The sequence below is a fragment of the Clupea harengus genome, chromosome 7 (genome assembly GCF_900700415.2).
Source record: "Clupea harengus chromosome 7, Ch_v2.0.2, whole genome shotgun sequence".
Classification (NCBI taxonomy): domain Eukaryota; kingdom Metazoa; phylum Chordata; class Actinopteri; order Clupeiformes; family Clupeidae; genus Clupea; species Clupea harengus.
The window spans coordinates 13,440,511-13,456,447 of NC_045158.1; the positions used below are offsets into that span (position 1 = coordinate 13,440,511).

Below are 15,937 nucleotides of genomic sequence, written 5' to 3' on the forward strand. Positions count from 1 at the left end.
TAAATCAATGCATATCAGCAACATGATTGACCAACACGTGTTTTTCGACAAACCCAGACTACTAACCTTATTCAGCTACTTCTCTGTAGTAGGATAATGATCCATCAGACGCAGGGACGCAGTTTCGCTCATTGTGCGCATGCGTCCCAATTTTATTCTGAGCACCTCTCCCTCCCAGTAATATTCTCCCGGCTTTCAACAAGGCGGAACAGATGAGATAAATTCAAATATAAACAGTCTTGTACATATATATTATATGCATATATTCCATCAGTAAAGTATGGCGGCCACTTTCGGCAAAATTACCGTCGGTATTTACGTGGAAATTAAAAGGAGTGATGGTAAGTTTAACTCTAACAAGTCATTTTCCGACTTGGCTTTGCTAGCTAGCTTATTTGCTAATAGAGCTAGCTAACAGACATTAGCCGAGTGGTCAGATGTTGCCCTGCCTTTTCGTCGATTTCTGTTCGGCTAATTTGCTAGCCTACCTATCCTACCGGACTCAGCCTGTTGTGCATTATCTTTGTTGTAGTAACAGTCTGGTTACAGCGACCGTCGCCTCCCAAACACAGCCCCATTTGCTGGGTGGCAGTGCCATGCTAGCACCTTACAGTAACGTTATTTACCCGTTCTCAGTTAACGTTAGCTAAATATATTTAGCTGGATGGGTGTTTTGTTCAGCTTCAGTAGTTAGCTAGTTTAGCTTTGCTAGTTAATTACCAAGCTAACCCTATCAAATTCGTGTTGGGTAACATTATTTCAGTACACCCATCGATAAATACAATAGCTGGTTATCTGGCGTTGCCGCAGTTTGACAGTCAGACTAAACGGTCTATATTGGTTATGGCACAAGACTAGAACAGTTGACGTTATTATTAACGTTACCAGCTAGCTATGTTGTTGTAAATGGCATCCCTGAAGATGTAAGTCAACGCTAGCTAGTAAAGTCGCAGATGTAAGACAGCAAGTTACCATGAGTGGGTTAAAAATAAGGTAATTCATCTTTAGATAGAAGCTGCTGGTACATTTTGTTGTGTTCTTGCTCGCTAGCTTTATTTGACCTTAAACTGGAGCTGTGAGGCTTGCTTAGAGAATCCATTGATTGATGAGCACTTCAAACATAACGTTACATTTCTTTTAGCAAACGGTAACTACTGACTACATAGGTAACATAAAGTTAGCATTGCATTCAAGTTTCTGGGTAACTTACCCCGCAAACGTTTACTGAAGGAGTAACTTATCATATGTAAGTGAAGTTTTATTTAGCTAGCCAGTGCAGCTATGGTTTTGAGGCGATCTTAAAGTTCAAAGGACGTCATATTGTACATTATTTTGTGGCTTGAGTTCATATTTTTGGCTTTTTTTGTTACATAACTTATTCATAACTTATTCCAACGTCATAGAATGTTGGGTTGCCATATATTTCTTCCAGCGAATCCCGTGTCAAACAAGTTGGCTAGCTAGGTATCCTATCCTAGAACATTATCAAGCTGCCCAGGATGTGGCGCGACCCCTCTTCTCGAACGTCCACCGGGGAGGGTTGACAAATGTTAGACAAATGTTAGGTAGATAATGTGTTATCCATGGTGAAGAGGCTTTCAATCGTGACAAGTAAACTAACATTTCTTTTAACAACAGTTAGCCCTTTTGTCATGTAGCTTGGACAGTAAACAGTTGAGTTAAGCCATGTAGTATATAGTGTTATTAGGTCCCACTGTAGGATGTTAGGTGTTTTGGGGAAGTTGTATTGGCATGCATGCACATTTTAACTTTCGGACATGGTTGAATCCGTCAGAAGAGAAATGTATTAAGTAATTATTAATTACATTGTTATGTCTTGGTCATCAAGAGTTTTGTTTCCAGTGTTTACAGTGGCCTTGTTAAAAAATGTTATCAGTCCAGTTAAAGAAGTGGACAGAAACCGCCAGGGTCAATCCGTCTGGTGTTGCAATCAGAGCGGAAAGCACTGTGGTTGAGCAAACAATAGGCGTGAAATTGGACTGTGCGTCTTCTGAGTTTTAGGCTAAATTTTAGATGTCAGCAGCTCAAGTTAAAGAATTATTGGGAAAATGTTTATTGCTATACAGTTTAGTTTTTGGCAAGCACACGTGCAGGGAAATTCCAGATTCGATTCCAGAACTATGGAAGCAATCAAAATATTACTGACAATCTCCCAATGAATATGATTTATCCAGATTACTTACGGTGAACTGTATAATACAAAGGTAAAGGCTTAAGAACTTGATGAGGGTACTGACTTGTTGTGAAGTAGCCTAATGCAATTACATTAGGTGACACAGTTGATGAAATGACAAATCGCCAATAGATTAAAGTCACTGGAGACATTTTGCTGAAACGGGGGCGGGTGGCAGATTTGAGGTATGTCCAAGTGGTCATAGATGGTTCCAGATCATGTAATGTCCTGCAGAACTTCTAGACCCATTTTCACATGGTTTCCTCTTCGTTGTCACATGCTTCTGATTTGGAATAGTGAGAAACACATCTGTGGCTTCTCTGTCTATGACTCAATTAATAGTCTGTGGAAAAGCAGTAGTAAATGCAGTATTTCCATCTGATATTTGTTTTTGCAAGCTGGGGTAATGCTGAGGGATTATGTTGCTGATGTGGGTTTAGACACAGAACCCTGCTGAGAGTTACTCAAGGAATCATCAGGCTCATGAATAATGGACATTGTTGTTTTCCATGATTATGCACGAGTGGGAATATATAGCAGTGTAGAGAACAGAGAGAAGGAAAGCAGAAATGTCTGGAAATATAGTAAAACACCGGTATCTTGTATGCATAGATAGTGCTGCGAGGAATCAGTTTGGAGAGATGTTTAATCATATGGAGGGTGGAGTGGTTAGCTCAGCTCAGATCAGCTGTTGGACTACAGTATTGTAAAGCAAGTCACAACAAGAGAGCGGATATGAACTCAACATGGGTCTGTGCTGAGCGTACATCACTTAAGGGAATCTTTGGGCCAGAGGCGGGAAGCTCAGTGCGTGGGAAACATGGAAGTGCAAACGCTTCCAGAGGGGGGAAACATGCACGCCGCTCTGCAACCCTGTCAAATTTTCATGAGCACTTCTGTCTCGGTGGATCCTGAGGTGAACTTTTCTGTATTTTTGAATTGTTTAATTTAGTGCCTTCTCTTGCTCTTCCTCCCCCTCAGGACGAATACACCAAGCGATGGTGACCTCCCTGAACGAGGAGAACGACAGTGTCACCGTCGAGTGGATAGAGAACGGAGACACCAAAGGGAAAGAGGTACGTCAGCGCAGCTGTGTTACGTCTTGAACGTCGTGAATAATGCAACGGACGACTCACGGGGTAAACACGTGGCTGCTCTGCTGCCATGCGAGATGATCGTGACAGGGGTTGTTCTTTGCATTAAGGTGGTTTAAACACTCCGCGAGGTGTGTGTGTGTGTGTGTGTGTGTGTGTGTGTGTGTGTGTGTGTGTGTGTGTGTGTGTGTGTGTGTGTGTGTGTGTGTGTGTGTGTGTGTGTGTGTGTGTGTGTGTGTGTGTGTGTGTGTGTGTGTGTGTGTGTGATGTGTCAAGCATGGCATAACAACTGCTCTATTCCTTTTCAATTCCAAAGATGCTGTGAAACTCAGTTCTGCTGTAGAGAGTACAATACAGACAGCATTGGCCTAGGTGACATGAATGGGAATGCTTGCGTGTTTGTCAAATTAAAAAGAGCATATAGGATGGAATGAAACTAAGAAACATGTACTGAAATAAATATGTTTTTTATGTTGAGAAAATATCTCCAGTGGACATTTGTACAATTCCATTTTTATCTTTCATCATTCCACTTCACGCATTCCATTAGCTAAATGAGGTGAAGATCTATCACCAACAAAGTCTTTTTTTTCCCCCCTTTCAACCAAAAGGTGATTACGCTGCCACTCCCGGGACTAGCAGTTTAACTTAAAGCACATTCTGTCTCTCAGATTGACCTGGAGAGCATCTTCAGTCTCAACCCAGATGTGGCCCCAGAGGAGGAAGTCATCCTGAGCCCAGTGACCCCTCCACCCCCCACGACCCCCACACCCAGTGCCACTAAAGTCAACAAGATACCAAAGGTAGGTGCTCTGTCTATGACATTATTAGGTGTCTGTAGAGAACTCTGTTCACTGTGAGTCATAAGCATAGCCTGGCTAGAGTGTTACATTAGATTGTTGAAAAGGGGACCGTTAAGGATTTCATCAGCCAGTTTGATCAGGAACAGATAGGATTACCTCCTTTTTTTGGATAAAGGGCAAACCGTGCAGATCTGGGTACAGAATACCCTCAGTGAAAGACTTTTTTTTCCCGGTGGTGGTGGGGATAATAGAATTAGGTCACCGTTTGCGGGCTGAGAATTTATAGGCCTTTGGAGGAGTTTACATAAGAAGTGTCCTTGCCGTAATGTTGTTTCAGACTTATACTTTAGATGAAGTACGTTTTTTTTTTGTAAGATAGTTTGTCCAGTTTTTCGGTGTCTGGGCTGATTTCTCTGTGTTGCTCCATCCTGTGCAGAACCGGCGAACCATTGCACCTACAAGAAATGAAGTTCCGTCCAGAGACAACAGAGGTAAGCCAATCCCTCCATTGCCTTTGTTTTCAAGAATATGCACAACAATCCCAGATCATTGGCTGATTCTACTGGCTTTTTGGTGTTTTGTCCCTCCCAATTGTCACTCCATGTTTATGTTCTAAGACCTTAACAGCAAAACTTCCTATGAACATGTCTCCACTGTGCACTGAGCCACGTGACTTGTTTGTGTTGTGTTTGAAGTTGCCTCCACCCGGGCCAGACCTGCCCAGCAGCAGTACCAGCAGCCGCCCGAGCCGGCCCCGCCTCCCCCAGCCTCGCAGCCAGCCCAACCCACCCAGAACCAGACCGCCCAGCAGCTTGCGAACGGTGAGCCCCACTGAGTCCCAGCCTTACGAAGAGCAGCCTGCTAGTGGAGTTGCTAGGGAAATCCGTGCAGTCAGGAGGAAGCAGCTTTCTTCCATGTGCTCGGCTCCTAGTTGCATAACAGTTCTTAAGGTGGATTGGCGCACTTGGTCCGTTTGGTTGCCTTCCTCACGTTTACAATCTCCTGTGAAGTTGTGCTGTGCTATTCTGACTTAGTCTTGACCTGGCATGGTCCGTGATGGAATTAGATGAGATTAATCTGTCTGCTCTGACTAGTTTCTGCTAAATGCTAGGCTAAGCCCTTGTGCTGCAGGCTAACCTCTTAAAAGATTCTCCTTGACCATTGTGGGTAGTGCAGCAGTGTGGTTTGGCTGCATTGGCAAATAATTTACAAACTGCATGTTACTGCCTTTCTATCAGTACACTGAATTCAAACTTGGGTCAGTTATTTTGTCTGATTTGATGGTCGGCCTCCTTGTCTTTGCATACTTTATTAGTGTGTGTTTCAGGTTTGTAAGGGCTCGCCTGCTGTCACAGGCTTCAGGCTGAATTGACAGGAGAGCTTATCTGCCTGTTTTTAGGAGAATAGCACAAAGAATAAAGCCCTTTCTTTTTTAGGGGAGAAAGGGAGGGAAGGAGAGGCAGAGTACGAGGGACAAGAAAGAAAAAGGATAGTTTTCTGGCTCCATCGTGTTCCAGCTGCCTCTGTAATCTTCCTGTCCCTCAGCTGTCAGAGCCACTGGCTGCTGGCCCCGGCACACTGCAGACAGGGAGGAAAAGAACATGGGGAAATGGAGGAAGGGAAGAGAAGGAGGGGAAGGGAGGGAAACCATGTGTGAGCGAGAAAAAGGCTCTTTTCAGAGGGTTTCACAGGTCTCCTTTGTTGAGTGCAAGCCAAGGTTGCTGATTGTTTGGTTTCTTCTCTTTTTTTCTTCTCACATTTCCCTTTCTCTTTCTGTGCCCGCTGTGCAGCGAGGAGGAAGTCGAACTGCGTTAAGGAAGTGGAGAAGCTGCAGGAGAAGAGGGAGACACGGCGGCTGCAGCAGCAGAAGCTGAGAGAGAAGCGAGCACAGGTCAGAATCCACTCCCCCCCCCCCCCCCTTCCTTAAAGCTGGAGAAACAGACAGGCAGACATATGCAGGGCATTTATCTGAATATCTATGTTTAGAGACATATTCAAGACACACATTACCACTCTCTCTCTCTCTCTCTCTCTGATCCTGCAGGAGGTTGACACTACTGTTCCAAACTTTGAGATTCTGCAGATGATCACAGAGTTCCGATCCAGCCTGGACTACAGGCCCTTAACCACTGCTGATCTGGTGAGTACAGATCTGGTGAGTACAGAACTAACCTCAGTAGAGGTACAAGAAGGTGTGTTTGAGATGCTTTCAGAGATTGTAGTGCACACTGTTGGCAAGGCAGATAAGGAGGATGGTTATTGTAGAAATAATGTCATGTGGTTCAGAAATTCATTTTTTTCATTCATTTTTTTTCTTTGTCAGATTGAAGAGCATAAAATATGCGTATGTGTAAGGAAACGCCCTCTGAACAAAAAAGGTGGGTCCCATGCAGCTGTATTGTTTTTGATAGAAGTAGGCAAAGCTGTGTTCATCTCTGTCCAGGTAACATGTGTCTGTGTGCATTTGTCTGACTGGTTGGCCATCCATTTGCAAATTTTGTAATTTGTCCCTGACAAGGTGACTCAAGCCTCACGGAGACCGCAGGGCTGTGATTGGTCGAACCCATAGCTGTTTACCTTGTGGGTAATAGCGTACATTAGATAGCTGGCTCAGAAACCTCGCAAATCCCCTCAGAAGTATTTTTTAGCTACAATAACGGGGGTTTTACATTGCACAGTGTCTATTTCTCTGTAACTTAAAAAAAAATCTAAGCAAAAGAAAGTCAAACAAAAAAAACGTTTATGTACAAATACGACCATTTACGGAGTTTTGTCCGCCATTTAAAAAAAAAATGTATTGCTTTGCGATACCCACCAACTGACGGAGAACTATAAAGGTTCATGTCTGTCAAAGCAGCTGCATGGCCACGCAGTAAAGCAGTCGTAGAAGCATATCTCAACCTTAAGATGTGAGTTTCCACACCTGGTAGTTAGAGGTACTGCACCCTAAAAGTTATTTTATTTAAGCTGTAAACTAAATGATATGACTGAACACATCAATGCAAAATTAATATTTTGAAAAATATCTGCATTTTATGGGTTGAAAATGGCTCAACACGCCATCAACTGTTTAAAATCCTACTGAACCTTGCTAGGTCGACATTGACATAAAGACGACCGCTTGGGACTGGAAATTGCTATGTTATGAAATGGAAAATTGGAACTGGGCATCAAGACTTACAGTATAAACGCAGCCTTATCCTTATTCAAAAGCAATACTAAGAACACGTTCAGGTATTACGTGGTCCTGGTGGCCGTCCAGCTTTATAAATAATAAAAATCATAAAAACCTTCTTTTAAGCCATAATAAGCAAGGACTGGCATATAACCTAATGAAGGTGATCCACTGTTGACATTTTCTGACCTTTCTTTGAAGATCTCATGTCTCGTTCACAGGTTTCAGTTGTCTTGCCCGTTGAAGATGTAGGCAAATTACTTTTTGAAATTCAAATCATATCCTGGTGGCAATTACGCTACACATTACGGTTTTTTTACTAACAGAAAAGTAATGATGTTGAAAATTTTGCAATTTCCCATTATTTAGTTGAAAGTGAGTACAGGAGCCCTGGTATGGCCACTCTCTGAAGTGATTTATATTAATATCCATATGAAACCATTACTGATCTGTGAACCTCGAATCTCTTGAAGTTTCTGCATCAAAATCTCTCCCTTCCTTTTAGAGCTCACCGTGAGGGACCTCGATGTGCTCACCATTCCCAGCAAAGATGTTGTCATGGTCCACGAACCCAAGCAGAAAGTGGATTTGACTCGATACCTGGAGAACCAAACGTTTCGTTTTGACTTTGCCTTTGATGAAAGTTCAACAAATGAAATGGTTTATAGGTATTTTACTTTCTGTCTTAAGTCAACTATCCTGGCTGTGTCTCCTTTCTCTTATACATGTCATTTACATTGTAGTACCCAAACCCACTATAAACGGAAGTGGCTCAAAACGTGTTAGAAATTCATAATTCACATAAGACCCAATGACTTTTAAGCCTTTAACCTTGGAGAAAACTTTGAGGCATAATTGTGGTTGAGGCTGTTGTGTTCTTTCACTAAATGTCTAAGCACACAAGAATTTCATTCATCATCACAGTATTCCCATTTGCGTGCCACACCCTTTGGACAAACAAGACAAAATACACATCATGACACACGCCCACTGATATTTATGGAAGTCTCTTTAACAAAGTCATGTGTGATCCCTAACAGTTACACTCTAACACTGAAACCTGTTACAGGCTGTGATGCATAACACAAAAACGTTGAGCTTTCTGCAGGAAGTTAAAACATGAACTGTTTTCAGGAAAACAAAAAGTCCCATTAACTGTTTCATCATGGGAAACTTCATATATCTTCTGACCACAAGTATGGTAATAGTATACTTGGATGATTCATTAAGCAGCAGCCTTCATCCAAAGTGTAACTTACGATGTAGTTAACATTTAATGATTCGGTATGTGTGCTCTGTTGGAATCAACTTTGTGATCTTTGTCATCACCTTTTGCTACCAGTTATAGGAACTGGTAGAACAAGCATTGATGTGAACACAGGGTGAATTACGTCAGCTACCTTTTGGATACAAAAAAGTTCAATTATGTGTTTTCCCTCTCTCTCAGGTTTACAGCCAGACCTCTAGTGGAGACCATATTTGAACGGGGCATGGCAACTTGTTTTGCGTATGGACAGACGGGAAGTGGGAAAACACATGTAAGTCTATGAAATATAATTTATGTTGAAAATGTGTTCAATCCAGAAATGAATCAAATGAATGTTGATATGCCCATTAATACTTATCAAATCTTATTAATATTTATGAGTATCCTGTAATTTACACTTTCTGCACATTCCTTTTTTAAGACCATGGGAGGAGACTTTTCTGGAAAGAACCAGGATTGCGCAAAGGGAGTCTACGCATTAGCAGGTAACTCATTGCAGGATGACCGTGTTGATTTATTTGCCATGACACTGACCCTGTCACACTCAGTTTGATGTCTGTTTTGTGTGCAGCACGCGACGTATTTCTAATGCTGAAGAAACCCAACTACAAGAAGCTGGATCTTCAAGTATACGCAACCTTCTTCGAAATCTATAGTGGAAAGGCAAGTGGTGTTTTTTTTGTGAACTTTGGAATACATTTGCAATAAATGGTTAATGTTCACCGTGGAACACAAGGTCAGTGCAGTGAAGGCCAGGATTTTGTACATCCTATGATCTTCACACATTCTACCTGTTTGTTGTGATATCAGGCAAGGGCATGTAGTTATAACGGTGCATAACTGCACTCCTTAAACTTTTTTCTGCACTGCCACATGCCCTGAACTTGTAAGAGTCATAAAGTGAGTGTGTGATGGTGTTTGCGCTCCAGGTGTTTGACCTGTTGAACCATAAGGCGAAGCTCCGCGTGCTGGAGGACGGCAAGCAGCAGGTGCAGGTGGTGGGGCTGCAGGAGCGCGATGTGCGCTGCACAGAGGATGTCCTCAAGCTCATCGAGGTCGGGAACAGCTGCAGGTGAGCAAATTCATCAGTTCGTCTGCCGAACGGGTCAACTGCTGTTCCCCATGATCATCTTTTTTAGTTGCTACAAGTTTTTGTTCAACAGTCTTGATTTACATATTATTCTTTGTAAACAATATCATTACCATGAGGTCCCATCTACACTTGTTAGATGGAAATGGCACAGCAAAATGTGCAACCTCTATATTTTCTTCTCTATGTTCTACCAGGTATTTGAGTGTAGGTATTTGTACTTGCATTACAAGATCCTGTCTCTGTGTTCCTCATGTGTGCCTACTTGTCTCTGTAATCTTACTTTAGGACATCGGGCCAGACATCTGCCAATGCTCACTCGTCCCGCAGTCATGCGGTCTTCCAGATCATTTTGCGCCGGAAAGGCAAGATGCACGGCAAGTTCTCCCTCATCGACCTGGCGGGCAATGAGCGTGGTGCGGACACCTCGAGCGCCGACCGCCAGACACGCTTAGAGGGAGCTGAGATCAACAAGAGCCTGCTTGCACTGAAGGTAGCAGGGCAGAACCACTGCTTTACATCGTCTGTGCCTGTTTCATACTTTGAGTTTTCTTCATCGTTTACAAATTCGAGAGGGGTATTTACAATAAGAGGTTTTATAGTGTTCTGATTGGTCCAGCTGTGTCTTTAGCCATGCTGATGAAGAAAGACGCTCTATATATATTTAGGCCAAAAAAAGGTGAATAGTGTTAGTTACCCTCCACTGTTTCACCTCAAAAGTGTCTTAAAATATTTCCTGTTAAAATACATCACAATTTTGACCTCATTGTCAAAGCATTTCACGTCCTCCTGTTTTTCTTAAACCTTTTTTATTTGTTGTTCCCCTTTCTTCTAAAGGGTACTTGCCATACTTACCTTTATCCTCCACTACAGCAGCACCCAGTCCCTTTTTTCACGGTCTACTGTCATGTTTCCCTCGAAACAGGAATGTATAAGGGCCCTGGGACGTAACAAACCGCACACGCCTTTCAGAGCCAGCAAACTCACCCAGGTGCTCCGAGACTCTTTCATCGGAGAGAACTCCCGGACATGCATGGTGAGCTCCTCCTTTCCTTTGTATTTCATTCTTTCAATCTTAAAGAAATTTAAGACCTTCTTTCACTTGTTTTCACTGACATCACTGGCTTTTTCTCTTCACCCTCTGCCAGATAGCATTGAAAATATGTGCTTTGTCCTGCCTGAAAGGGATGGCTTGTTTTGTGGCTCAATGATTTTTCTCTCTCTCTCTCTCTCTCTCTCTCTCTCTCTCACTCTCTCTCTCTCTTGCGCGCTTTCTCCAGATTGCAACCATCTCTCCTGGTATGGCCTCCTGTGAAAACACCCTGAATACACTACGCTATGCCAACAGGTGAGACCCAACAGTGGAACTCTAGGGCAAATTCAATGCGCTTTTGTCTCTGAAGGGGAACAAGCCTGCACTGTGTACTTCAGCTGTTCCTTCAGCGTCACTCAGCTCCGGCTGCAGTCGGAATTGCCATGGTTACATCACCACTCCGTGGCCTGAGTTACTTGGTTCATGCAGTCATGTCCGTATAGGCTATTGGATTGAAGTGAGCAGCAGTGAAGTGGGCATCTTTCTCTTTACTGAGCAGGATTTGGAGAGGTGGAGCGTTTGAAATGGGGGGGGGAAACATCTTTCTTTTCTTCTATAAATACAGCGTCTTGTGTCCTGATCCTCTCGTCTCCTCTCTGTGTGTCTTCCCTGTCCTCTCTTGTCCTGTCCGGCTGTCTGTCCGTCCTCAGAGTCAAGGAGTTTGGGATTTGTCCCTCAGACATCCCCTTCTCCCAGGGCGGAGGAAATCGCTCTGAGCTCTCTCCCACCCATGAGTATGACAGCGATCCTATTTCTCTCCCCGCCACTCATCTCACCCTCACAAGCTTCTCGCCCCTCTCCTCTTTTCTTTGTCTTCACATGCTCTACTCTTTGTGGTTGTGCATTATGCATGTAAGGGCACCAGCATGCAAGCAATGCACACATTTGCCAGAAGGATTATGTAGCACAGGAGCATCATGAATAACATTCTCCATCCATGTGGAAGTTGGGCCCATGTTGTCATTGGTTTATTTTTGGCTGTTGTGCTTGTGGCAGGAAAGCACCTTTCATTTTAGAGCTTTTTTATTTATTTATATATATATATATATATATATATATAATCATCATGGCTGTTTATCATCTTGCCTCCTAACCCTGACATGTGACGCATCATCAAATTATGTATTTCTCTTGTCTACTGCTGGTAGATGTTAGTTGTAGTTATGGGACACTCGCATGATGACACCATAAGCAGCCACCTGAGGTCTTAATTTCAGTTCTGCAAAAACCAGAGGAGCTTGGAAACTACTGCAAGAAATAGTACATGACCCCCTGAACATATTATTACATTCTAGATAAGAGTAAAGGGAAACTGGGATTTTTCAACCTGTGCCTTATTTCTAGGGTCTTTGGTTTCCAAACTTTTAAGGACAATTAATGATCGAAAGTGGTACAGTATTGTTACGAGCCCGCTCAAGGCACGAAACAAGAAGGGGAGGCCACTAGACCCTCCAGGGTCGTAACAGTATTAAGATAGGATTCCATTGTACAGCACTCTGAGGCAAGCCAGTATGTCAAAGTAAACCACTTGTTTTTACCACTGATTGGCTCATAAATGTTGTTATAAGGGTCTGACAATATGTAAAGGATCCCTGTAGAGATATACCTGTGTCTGTTTACTTCAATAGCTGCAAAGAAACTATAGAAAATGACTGTTTGTACAGTCAGTGTTTTTATCTTTCTCTACTTCCAGTTTCTGACGTAGCACCCCATTCTGTGCCTGTAGACGATTGGCCTACCGTGGGGTGCTGGAGTGGGCACTCAAAGGAGAGCGCCTTCCTTTGATAATTGACTACATTATCTTAGGCACTGAGTAGGGAGCTACGTCAAGACCGGAAAACCAGTCATTTTCTACAGTTAGAGAGATGAACAGAAGCAGGTGTATCTCTGCAGGGATCCTTTCCATGCTGTCAGACCCTTACAATAACATATACGAGCCTGCTAGTGACAAAAACAAGCGGTTTACTGGTTTACTTTGCAGACGTGCTGGTTTGCCTCATAGGATTCCATTGTACAGCCATTTTACGGTTGCCGGTAACTCAATACTGGACAAATTTCTATAATTAATTGTCCTTAGTAAAAGTTTGAAAATTGGGCCCAGGTTGAAAAATCCAGAAATTGAACTTGAAAGGTTTGCTGAGAACACTTTAGGGGAACATAGGATAGGCTGTATATCAAGTACATGTAAAGCCATTGTCCACTTCTTGTGTTCGGCTGTGCTTTTAAGTACTTCCATTATCAAAGTTTAAATACTACCATTAGCACAGAGTTAAGAAACAAGGGAAACAGAACTCGGGTGTTTGGCTGTGCATGGGGGCATCACCCTGTACACCTATGACTTCCTGTGAGATGTTGTAAAGTTGAGCCCAGTCTAAAACTGGCTTGTCTCCCGTGGTGGCAGGGTGAAGGAGCTGACGGTGGACCCCAGCGCAGTGGTGGAGAGTAGCAGCCGGCCCAACATCCACGCCATCAGCCAGCTGGACCTGATGGACGAGGAGTGGGACATCAGCAACTCCCCACAGAGGGACGACCTCAAGCTGCTGTGTGAGCGCAATGTAAGACTGAAAGGGCACCACGTCCAGGGTTTCTTTTTCCCAGCTGTCACTTAGGGAGGGAGGGAGGGGAGAAATGTTTGGGGGGAATGCTGGTTTTGGACAGTTACAATTCATGTTCTGACCCTTACCAAGGGCAGTTTTGTTCTTTGTCAGCAGAGTTTGTTGCATGCAAGTAAAAAAGTGCTGTTTTTTTAACCAAAACACATTCATGTGACTTCTAAATAGCAATAACTCAGGTGGACACTGTTATTTGCTGTAGGGATTGCTTATAGTTACGGTTTTTCTTTTAATCTTGTTTGGTCATCCATTTATTTTGAATTGTCCATTTACTTCCATTCCTGCTGACCTCCTCAGTAACTAGTTGTGCCCTTCATATTGTCTGGTATCTCAGGAGGAGGAAGTCTCCCCTCAGCTGTTCACCTTCCATGAGGCCGTGTCACAGCTGGTGGAGATGGAGGAGCAGGTGCTGGAGGACCATAGGGCTGTCTTCCAGGTGAGGAATCCTGTATTTTAATCGTAATTTTCAAATGCCTGTCCAACTTTATATTCCTGCCATGAAACTAGCCATAAACACTGACGTGGCCTTAAGCCTAATCTACCTAACTGTGGGTGGTCAGCTTTCACAGAGCTTTAATTGGTTCAACTCATCGTAGTCCTCTGAGTTCAGGACTCATTTTTGTATCATTGGGCAGAGATTCGGTATCATGTAATTGATGTCCGGCATCCAAGAAAGGGATATGAGTAGAGGAGTTGAATGGATAAGTTGATTTGGTTTTTTGAGCAGGAGTCGATCCGGTGGCTTGAAGAGGAGAAGGTTCTCATGGACATGACCGAGGAGGTGGATTATGATGTGGATGCCTACTCCTCCCAGCTGGAGCTGATTCTGGACCAGCGGATTGATATCTTAGTTGAACTTAGAGGTAATGCATTTTTTATGGAATTCTCGAATGAATTACAACGGCTTGGTTTTATTACAAGTTCTCTTAGGAGAGCTCTCAGTCTGAACACACAAGCTAGTTTTGGGTAGTCGTATCCTATTTAAAACAGCAGCTAATGTTATCCCTTTTTTGATTGACAGATAAAGTGAGGTCATTCCGCTCAGCACTCCAAGAAGAAGAACAAGCCAGTAAGCAGATCAATCCCAAGAGACCGCGTGCTCTGTAGTCAGTGGGGAAGCTGTGGGTGTGTGTGCATTTTACTGCCATGCACCGGAGTGCGTCACTAGATCATTAAGGCAGAACATGCAGCGCTCAGTTTGTGATGAGGAACCGGATCCTTTCAGCGTCTTCGTAGTTTCTTCTTTATTTTACCAATAGGCAGTCAGTGTTCATTTTCTACATTCATGTGACCTTTCTGAGGACTTGGTTGGGGAAGCGAAATGGACACGATTTACCATGCAATGTGAAAGACTGGGAAGTGCAGGTTTATGATGGTCGTCGAAATTTTAATATTCTAGTTTTTTAATTTTATTTATTTCTTTTAAAATGTTCTTTTCACTTTTTCTTTGTATGGGTGTTTACCTCCCCCTTTGTTCATTTAGTTGTTTTAAGTTTCACCTCCCTGAGAATACTGAAGTTGTTCTGAAGATCAGATTTTTTAGCAGGCTTTCATCATTGATTACCTTGTTCTACAGGCATCCGACTGTTTGCTTTCACTGTTTCTTTTGAGCTCCTGTGTTCTCTCACTACAGTATGTTTTTTTCGTTGTACGTCCGGTGGGCAGGTTAGTAATGCTGCTTTCTGTTGAAGAGAACGAGTTGCTATTAAGATGCACTTTTTCCTTGTTTTCCTGGTTAGTTTCCTTGTTCCTCCCCATCTCGGTGTCTGTAGTGTTTGGGTTTTGTGCCATATCAAACCATGAGGTGGCTAACAAGTTCTCTCACCAAATTACTACTTCCTTACATGTAGTACTGATCATGAACTGCACACCACTAACCACTTTGTAAAAAAAAAAAAATACAAAACATGAGTAAAATTAGGACAGAACTATTAATGACATTTTCAGCATTTACACCGAATGTTTTGGTGGCTAAATAAAGACTGATTTGACATGCGGTGCACTTTTGGGTTCTGTATGTTTCAGGCCATGTGTTTCCCATCACCCCTAGTGGACTACGTTTGCGTGTATGAACATATTAATGGTTGGAAGGGTGAAATCACAGTTTTACAAATATCAAATTCATTACAAAAGTGTGTTCAAGTGAAAACACTAGAGTACCAAGTACTAGTACATTTCACAAAGTTGAGTATGGAAAAATAGCTGTGAGTTCCTGGAAAAGTATAGCACTGTACTATCTAGTGTGTGTTAATGAACACAAAGGGGGGAAAACAAATCGGATTTCATCTTTTATATAGCTCCCGTTCTTACAGTGCTAAGTAGATTAATAATCCCCTTTTTTCTCTATAAGGCCAGGCAAAAATCAGTGGCGATAAAGCGGCCGGCTGGAAGACGGGTGACACAGTCCCAGCCTTGCAGAACCAGAGCAGTAGTTTGAGAGATGAGCCAGGGCCAGAGACACAGGAGCACTCAGCCAGAGGCAGGCCAGGCCCAGGGAGGACACTGAGCACCCAGACAGAGCAGGACAAGAAGGCCTGTGAAGGTGACCGCAGGGATCAGAAATGAAACCACAGCTGGACTGGTGGACATGCGTCCTCTCCTTTTAAACA

General features: G+C 43.1%; 1 protein-coding gene across 5 annotated transcripts; it reads left to right on the forward strand.

Moving 5' to 3' along the window:
- Positions 1-146: 146 nt before the first annotated feature.
- On the forward strand, positions 147-15,322 carry LOC105901189 (kinesin-like protein KIF2A). 5 transcript variants are annotated; one of them, XM_031570590.2, is made up of 21 exons: positions 147-341; positions 3,176-3,270; positions 3,960-4,091; positions 4,528-4,582; positions 4,787-4,912; positions 5,882-5,982; positions 6,136-6,246; positions 6,415-6,469; positions 7,772-7,934; positions 8,714-8,804; positions 8,955-9,018; positions 9,105-9,196; positions 9,463-9,605; positions 9,912-10,116; positions 10,549-10,659; positions 10,904-10,971; positions 11,367-11,450; positions 13,118-13,271; positions 13,663-13,764; positions 14,056-14,191; positions 14,350-15,322. In XM_031570590.2, the coding sequence occupies exons 1-21, from the start codon at positions 281-283 to the stop codon at positions 14,433-14,435; spliced, it is 2,235 nt and encodes a 744-aa protein (XP_031426450.1). In that variant the 5' UTR covers positions 147-280; the 3' UTR covers positions 14,436-15,322. The 5 variants fall into 5 exon arrangements, with proteins under 5 accessions (XP_031426450.1, XP_031426451.1, XP_031426453.1 ...); XM_031570591.2 differs by having other exon boundaries at positions 6,136-6,231; XM_031570592.2 differs by lacking the exon at positions 147-341 and adding an exon at positions 743-993.
- Positions 15,323-15,937: the final 615 nt, after the last annotated feature.